The sequence below is a fragment of the Chenopodium album genome, chromosome 6, assembly GCF_948465745.1.
Source record: "Chenopodium album chromosome 6, dcCheAlbu1.1, whole genome shotgun sequence".
Lineage (NCBI taxonomy): Eukaryota > Viridiplantae > Streptophyta > Magnoliopsida > Caryophyllales > Amaranthaceae > Chenopodium > Chenopodium album.
Window position 1 is genome coordinate 69,713,526 of NC_137839.1, and position 9,445 is coordinate 69,722,970.

The window sequence follows — 9,445 nt, forward strand, 5'->3', positions numbered from 1 at the left end:
TTCTAGAATCTTCTAGAAGGTTCTTTTCATTCCTAATTCAATTAGCATTGATAAGTTGACTTTGTTGACTTTTCAGAGTTTTAATCAAAATCAAATAGCATTTTCGAAGAAATTATATTATTTTATCTTCCAGTACGGTAAATCTATCGGATTTTCGAAAACGCGTTGAAATCCTGTTTGGCGTCCAACCCCAGGCCTTGGCGCCTGGAACCAGGCTTGGCGCCAGGCGCTAGCCACTGGTGCCTGGCGCCAGCTAGCCAGGGTTGGCGCCAACCTTGTTTTGCGTGCGCCAGACTCTATTTTGTTAAATTATCTTTTTTGGCTGATTTTCTCTATAAATATCGTATCAAAAACTCCGTTTTCAATCATCTACAATCATCATTCACCAATTCTCCTCATTCGCAAGCTTTCATCAACAAACATTAATTCTTTAGCATTCTTTCTTTCTTACTTTTTAATACAAAATTCCGCATTCACAAGATCTAGAAACACCTAGCCATATTCGAAGTTGCCTTCGCCCTAGACGTGAAAGGTTTTAATTTCTGAGGGTTTGGTCTCAAATCTCTCTTTCAATTATTTAATTTAATTGTTTTGATTATTATTTTCCTTGAAGTTACTGACGTGTGTATTTTGTTATTAGAAAGAGGTACGAGGCATCAAAGTAAGTACTTTAATTGATTTGATTGATTTTATGATGTAGATATCATGCTTATATTGTTGTTATGATTCCTAGTATCATGTCTAGGGTATTTTAATGTTAAATATGATTTATGTGATGCCTTTTATTCTCTTCCTAATAATTATTCATGTTAGTATCATGTTAGGGCTAAAGATTTGATCTTTATTGCTTAGTGACATGCTAGGGTTTGTTATTAATCTTGTTAGTATCATGCCTAGGATCTTAATTTTATTATGCTTTAACATGAATATTGTTATTATTATTAATTATGATTATTATTATGATATGATTATTATTATTCTTCATGATTATTATTGATTATGTTGCTTGATACATTATTTATTCTTTATTGCTTGATCACCTTTTATGCATGTTTAAAGGGAATTTGTACTTGTAATCACGCTTAATAAGATATTTAATAATCTTGTTAGGGTTAATTTGATTATAATTCAAGTGATCACCAATAATAGATTTATATGTGCATTAAGTTCAACCAACATAGATAAACAGGTTTAGGGTTAATCCTATTGATTGCATGTTAATCAGAAAGCGCACATGAATACGATCAGAATAAAGTAGAGGCCTATTATTAGGGCAGGTTCAATCTCTTTTAGGTTGGATTTGTACCTTCATCCCCGAACCCTTATTTGGTTCATGACCTTATGGAGTTGACGATCTCTTGGATCGTTAAGGGGTGTAACCTTCACCTCGTGAATGGTTTACAAGTTCCTTAAAAACTTGTTGGCGACTCTTTTGCTCTATCTTCTTCCCTTTTGGACGCCACCGTACTTTAGTGTATGATCACAGTGGGGTTCGAGCTAGTGGGATTTTAAAGGCTTGAAATTATTCCCTACAGGATGTAACCCCTAAATCCTTCATCCTGATTCTATTTTGTTCTATAGTTTTTTTTATCTAAGTTTCTCATAGTCTGCCATCTAAATCTTTCTTCCTACAAATAACACACAAGGCAGTCAGTTTAAAAGTTTGTACAATGTCTACTATAGATATCTGTTCGCAGATTCGAGAAAAAAATTCTGAGCATGTGTTTTATACTTAAATTTCTAAACAAGAATTTATATAACATGTCTAGTGTCCACTAATGTTAATAAGCATTACCTTGGTCTCTAAAATAATTTCCATTCTCTCGCCAGAAATGGTGAGGAGATTTGCTAAGTTAAAAGAATATAAGTAGGGAAACATTGAAGCAGAAAATGTAGCTTTTGATAGATACATGCAGAATATCAGTTGCATCAGGTTCATTAAAATGTAAGGGACTAAAGCATTCAATTCTCATGCTCATAATCAATTCACATATTTAAATTTAGCTTTGAATATCAGTTCTGAAATTCAGAACTGAATTCAGTTTTGAATTTCAGTTCTGAATTCTGTTCTGGATTTCAATTCTGAATTCAGCTCTGGATTTCAGTTCTGAATTCATCAAGTGAAGACAAAACCAACCACTAGATCAGTTTGGGGACTTGTGTATATAAATGAAAACGGGGGGAAGCTTAGGGCAGACAGTTTGTAGTAGAGTATCTCTGAGTGTTATGGGATAAACCCACTAATTGAGAGTTGTAAGCTTAGGACTTGTGTTTTGGGGCCTTGTTGTTAGTTGAGAAGTGGTCTGAGTCCATTACAATCCCGTACTTAGTTTTCATAACCTGCATGCACTAGATTAAAATATAACATTTGTTGCACATGATCTTGCGGCGGGGGGGGGGGGGGGGGGACCTTTTAAGGGTCTTTACATCCCATGATACATTTTGATAATAACACCTTGATTTAAACAGGATGCGAAGGTCTGTGAGTTGAGAATCTCCAGGCATCAAGATTGAGGAAAAATCACACGACCCATATCCCATATGCACTCTTGCACAAAAGCTTAGTTTTACCAGTTTAACTACGCACTTTTACTTTATTTTATGCAAAAATGCTCTGTTGCTGCCCCCCCCCCTTCTCTTCTTTTCTAAAGAAGATATAAAATACGAGGTAATAAAGGAGCAGCTAAGCAGAAGCATGAGATAAACAGAGTAAGAGGAGAAAACAAAGAAGAAAAAAAGGATGAAATAGGAGTATGCCTCACAGATGTGCCTCATGCAACTCAGCTGCCCAGGAAAGGCATACTATTTAGAGGAAAGCTAAGTTGAATGCATAGGGAGAGAAAAAGGTGTACCTCTAGAATGCATAAAGATAAGGCTAGATCTGAAGCCTGCAAATCAAGTAGCAGAACTGCAATTCTCGCTGCAAGCTAAGGATAGCTGCAGACGCAACAAAGCAAATTTAGTCAATATATGTATATGATTTAAAATATCCAAGATTCCAAGCATATATATAAGACCACAATTCTCGCCTGAATCAGTCTTCTCACCCAGTTGCTTGGTCAGAACCACTACTTTGAATGAACTGAGGAGAATGACTAGGGACCATAAATTGAGGTTGTCCAGGAACTGGGGAAATTACACCTGAAAAGAGAATCCACCTGAACAGTTAATGATTCTCAAAGATAAAAACAACTTTTACTCTGTGCACAAGATAAAATGAAGACCTTTTCAAATTAAAAATTGATTTAGCATTGGCCGTATATTTATAATCATGATACCAACAGCTAAGTTTATAATGTTCTTTGTCTCCATTTTCCAACTAACACGTTACAAGACAAACACAAGTTTATCATAGAAATACACCTTACACACCTAAGGTGATGAGATATTTCAACCAGCAATAGTAATAAACATATCAACTCTTATGAATTATGAGGGAAAATCAGCCCATGAAACAGAAGGAAAAATCTTATATACATATTTAACCAACAGAATACTCAAATGTAGACAGAATAGTAACACTAATTATTTTTGCAGTTTTAACCCTTATAGTTATTTTCTTAGCAAAGGCTCAATCCTTAGCAGGCTTTGGTCAACCAAGAATACAAAGTTCAAGCCACAGAACTACATTAAAAAAACTGAAGACTAATTAAGATTCTTTTTTTTATAATAAATGCGAAATAAGGAAAAGTTTGCAAACATATTTTCAGCACAATTTGCTAGACCCAAACCTGCCAATGACAATGCCTCAGGAATCAGAATCCCAAAATCATTAAAACAAGACATTCCAAAAACCAAAAGCATACAGCACTAATACTAACAGTTTGTAGTAGAGCATGCATATCACCTGAGCACCTAAGCACAGAATAAGCACAGGATAAGCACCTAATTGCATAAAATCATGTTATTTGTCAGAGAGAGCGATGCAATGCAAATTTCAGTAACATAATAGTATGATCACCTTATACTCAACTCTGATCAGCTAATAGTCTGAGGTAGATATTAATCTTGCTAATACTTATACTGCTAATAGTGCAAAGATAAAAGTTCATTGAAATTATGTCAATAGTAGAAATTACCTCAGTGAAGCCGACACAACTCACCTGCTGCCCGAGCACCAAGATAGCACACAGCTCAAAACTGCCAAATGTAAATACTGTCACTATAATATCAAACCTCAAATAAATTTAACAATTAAAATAAAGGTTAGAGTAAATTCTAAAGCACAACACCAAATTTAACCACTAACTTATAAATTTCATAAGAAAACAAGTTCAAACAGAAAAATAGCACACTTCAATAATAGTTTGTCAAATCCAAATAATAAGTTCAAACGAAGGTTAATTATCCAAAAAAATCACAATCTAAACATGTCACTTTGATGGTTCCATCCAATCCCAATCAGTGTCATCTATATCAGAACATTCTTCGTGATTTTGATCTATCATTTCACGGTCAGCAGGCACCTCAACTCTATCATAAGCAGCTTCTCTGCACCAACTTTGGTGTTCATCATGGTCTGTAGCCAGAATTACATCCTCTGCAGGCTCACGAACTTCATTCATATATGTGTGTTCAGATTGCCCCTCGGCATAAAAAAAGTCTCTTGGCAAATTTCTGTGCACATAATGCCAATCTTCTTCAAGGCCATCTTGAGTATAGAACACTTGATGCACTTGTGATGCCAAGACAAAAGGATCATCTTTAGAACACAATTTCTTAAAGTTAACGCGAGTGAGTCCATAATCATCTACTTCCACATGGAACCAATCACACTCAAACAACACAACACTAAACGCACTCCAATAATCGACCTCAATAATCGATTTTATAGCCCCATAATATGTGACGTTACCAAGAACAGGATTGTGATCCTTGCTACTTGCGAATCTTGGAGTCAAAGCAGTTAAAGAGACTCCGCTATTTTGAGTTTTACACCTTTCATCATGATCTCTAGTGTAGAACTTATATCCATTACAAAAATATCCAGTGTACCTCCTTGCAATAGTAGAAGGACCTTTTGATAGCCACTTAATATGATCCGGGACATTATCCACCACAACCTTTTCTCTAAACCAAACCATGAATTCATTGCTATGCTCTTGCGCCTCTTTCCACCTTCTTTTTCGTTTGTCTCTAGACTTCTTCTTCACAAACTCTTCATGTTCCCTTCATAGTATTAACCATATAAGTAAGGTAATAAAATAAAATATAAATTTAAACACAATGGATAAGATATTAAAACATTACTCACTTGATGTAATTCTCAACTTGGTCATCTTGACAATTAAACAACACATAACGATGTGCTAGAGCCATTGTGTCTGAATCAAGAGTGTATGCCTTCCCTTTCTTATTCCCTTTATTTTTCCTCCCAAGAGGATAACCTGCCTTAGGGAATAAAGGTGATTCTTCATCAATTTCATCAGTTTTCTCTTGACTTTTGTTAAACCACTTAGATCGCTTCTTTACACTAGCATTCAAATACCTAGAGCAAAATATCAAGCACTCTTCAGCTAAATAACCTTCTGCTATAGAAGCCTCAGGGCGACATCAGTTTTTAACATATGATTTTAACTTTCCGAGGTACCTTTCTATAGGGTACATCCACCAATCACACACCGGTCCACCACGCTTGATTTCATCAACCAAATGAATCGGTAAGTGGATCATTATGTCAAAAAAAGAAGGTGGAAATATTCTTTCTAGTTCACAAAGAGTCTCAACAATTCCTGCTTGAAGGCGATCCAAATCTTTCGGATTGATGACTCTCTTGCATATTTCCCTAAAAAAGCCACTCAATCTCATAAGAGGTAAAGCAACATGCTTTGGTAAAGTTTTCCTAATAGCTGACGGGAGCAAGTGTTGCATTATTATATGAGCATCATGACTCTTGTACCCTGATATTTTCCCCTCCTTGACTTGTACACACCTTGCAATATTTGATGCACAACCTTGGGGCAACTTTGCCATTTTCAAAACGCCTGTTTCTGCTCAAACGCAGGACAGGCGGACTATTACTTACGAAGAAAACAAGATAAAATACTTAGCAGATTAAAAAAACACTACAAAATATGCTTTTCTCTTCCTTCGTCATTGAGAATGATGCTTTGGGCAACAAAACATATCGCTCGTCATCTGCATCCACGGGATGTAGTTCTCCCCTTATACCCATTTCTTGTAGATCTAATCGAGCCTTATGATGATCTTTTTACTTTCCAGGTATGTCTAACAAAGTTGCGAGCACATTATCACAAACGTTTTTTTCAATGTGCATGACATCTAAATGATGACGACAACCACAATCTTTCCAATAAGGCAAAATGTGGAAGACAGAGGACTTTCTCCAAGGACAATCTACATATTTCTTCTTTGGTTGTAACTTACCAAACTTGTTTTCCCAATTTTCCAACAAGCTTGAAATTTGATCCCCTGTTAAAGGATCTGGAGCTGTCCTCTCTTCCTTTTCCCCATTAAAAGACACCATATCATGCCGCCAAGGATGATTTTCATCTAACCATCGACGATGAGCCCAATAACAGGATTTGTTACTATTACTCAAGTGATGATGATCAGTCTCGTAGTGACAATAAGGGCATGCAAACTTCCCTTTGGTGCTCCAACCCGATAACATAGCATAACCTGGAAAGTCGCTGGTCGTTGATTGTAAAGCTGCATGCATCTTAAATGTTTAACGCTTCTCCGCATCATAGGTGTCCAACCCATACTCCCACAAATCTTTGAGTTCTTGAACCAATGGTTGAAGATAGACATCAATGTCATTTCCAGGAGAGGTGGGCCCGGGAATAAGGAGAGATAGCATTAAGAATTCTGGCTTCATACATAACCATGGTGGTAAGTTATAATTAATTAGAACAACAGGCCATGTACTATGTTGTGTGCTCATAGTTCGAAATGGATTGAATCCGTCACTTGCGAGGCCCAAACGAACATTACGTGTCTCATTAGCAAAATCTGGGTACTTTTGATCAAACTCTTTCCATGCCTCACCATCAGCAGAATGCCTCAATAACTCATCTTTCTTTCTTTCTTCATCGTGCCACCTCATTAGCTCTGCTGTTTCTGAACACATGTACAACCTTTGAAGCCTTGGTTTAAGAGGGAAATGCCAAAGAACTTTTTCAGGGACCTGATGCACTTTCTTAGATGGTTGATTGTTAATATCTTCTTGGGATTTAGTCTGTGTTTCTTTCCACCTTGGAGCATGACAAACATAGCAAGACGTGGCAGCTTCATGCTCCTTCCAATATAGCATACAATCATTACGACATGCATCAATCTTGTCATAATGAAGACCCAGATCTTTTATCAATTTCTTTGCCTCATTAAAAGATTTAGGCAAATTGGATGCATCTGGTAACACTTCTCGAAAAAGCTCTAAAAACTCTGAAATTGCTATATTAGTTAACCCATGAGTACACTTCAAAAGGTAAAAACGAATAAGAAATGATAGCTTTGAAAATTTTTTGCACCCAGGATATAACTCTTGTTTTCCATCTTCAACTAACTTATAAAACTTCTTAGCCTCATCATTGGGCTCATCTCCAACACCTTCATACCTTTCTGCCATATCTCTATGAACATCATATATCAGACGTTCAATATCGTCATGCATGTCTTCAACATCCCTCTTAGTATTTGATGTTGATGACTTGCCCTTTTCATAGCAATGCCATCCTTCAGTACCAGGCTCGATCCCGTTTTCAATCAAATGATTGAACACTGTCTCCCTACGATGCCAAAAGCGGTGATAACACGCCTTACACGGGCAAGTAATTTGATCTCCAATTGCTCGTGTAGAGAACGCTTTATCTAAATAATCCTCTACACCTTTCTCATATTCATGACTAGATCGTAAGAAGTTGGTCCAACTACTCATTTCATCTCCTTTATGAAAAGTTAAACATACACGAATTGAGAGATTGAAAACAATCACATATAATTTTAACATGTCTAAAAGGATGACAATATTCATAGACACATACTCCCATAAAGTAAGACATGTAGAAATAGTATTGTTCCAATAGAATTATGTTATACTCTACTAAACAGATTCTACTCTAGGGACTTTGGAAGAAGCAAAAATAAGTTTCTCACTCATTATCACATTACCACATACTATGATGTGTACACTTTTAGGATGAAAAATAACATAAACAGGTTCAGAAGTTCTGCACACTATCTATATGGTGGTGGCAATTATATTTATATCTCCAAAAGATTATAGGAAATGGACAATTAGTCTCTTATGAGCCTCTACGAAGATCAATCCTCCATTATGAGCCACACACATGGACCTACATGATCTTTGCTCTCTATCACCTCAAACTCCATTACCAACAACAACAAACAACTGCTTTCACTTCTTCAATATCAATAATTCTACTACTAATCATGGTTTATATCATTATATGGAATTAATTGGAAATTTAATCCACTAACTATGCTACCCAACAGAGGCAATTACCATCAAGATGGATTATTACATCAGCAATGAAAAAAAAAAGGAAACACAAATTCACTCGAATAATGCAAACAAGCTTTAGAAGTAGCAACTAGAATGCCCTCTACGACATGCATGAACTCCAAAAAAAAAAAAAAAAAAAAAAAAAAAAAAAAAAAAAAAAAAAAACCAATAGCACAGAATTAAAATTCAGAATCACAAACCAAACTCGAAATACCCAAATCAAAAAATTCAATTAAAAAATAGAACCACATCAAACACAAAGACAATAACCATTCACAATTCAATCGAAAAACAAAAGCTTTAATTCAGATCATACATTCTTGAAAATTAAAGGTTAATAACCAAAAAATTAGAAAACCATCCATCACAAATCATAAAGTACCTGAAATTAGAAGCATGAATACAATGAAACCAATATCACGATGAAATTGCCCAAGATGACTTGATTTCAGATTGCGCGAGACGACTGATTTTTTAAAGAAAATTCAATTCAGACGAAATTGCGCGAGAAGACTAACCTTATGATGAAATAGTGGAGATGACTGATTTCTGCTTAAACCTAAACGATTATCTATTTTCTGGCGGTTTTGGCCAAAAAAAATTTCTTTTCTTCTTGTTTATTTTATTAATCTGGCGGTTTTGGCCAAATTTTTTTTTTTAACTTTGGCGGCTAATTGGCTATTTTAATTAATTGATATAAATTTGGGGATTAACACATGTATTTTTTCTAATTTCAATGTTTTATGTATTTTGTTTTTCCAAAAAATAGGTAACATCTATATTTGTGTTACCATCAAATGCTACCTATTTTAAAAGTGTTACTTTGAAATGTTACTTATGCTACATGTGTTACATTAAGTGTTACATTTTAATAAAGTGTTACCAAAATGTTACTTATAAATCTAATATTTTGCATTTTAAGAAGTGTTACTAATCATGTGTTACATAAACTCAATT

General features: G+C 35.3%; 1 protein-coding gene across 1 annotated transcript; it reads right to left on the bottom strand.

Moving 5' to 3' along the window:
- Positions 1 to 6,691: 6,691 nt before the first annotated feature.
- Positions 6,692 to 7,900, bottom strand: LOC145637130 (uncharacterized). Its single transcript, XM_081688630.1, has one exon. It carries the CDS (start codon positions 7,898 to 7,900, stop codon positions 6,692 to 6,694), a length of 1,209 nt encoding a protein of 402 aa, XP_081544756.1.
- Between the last annotated feature and the right edge of the window lie 1,545 nt (positions 7,901 to 9,445).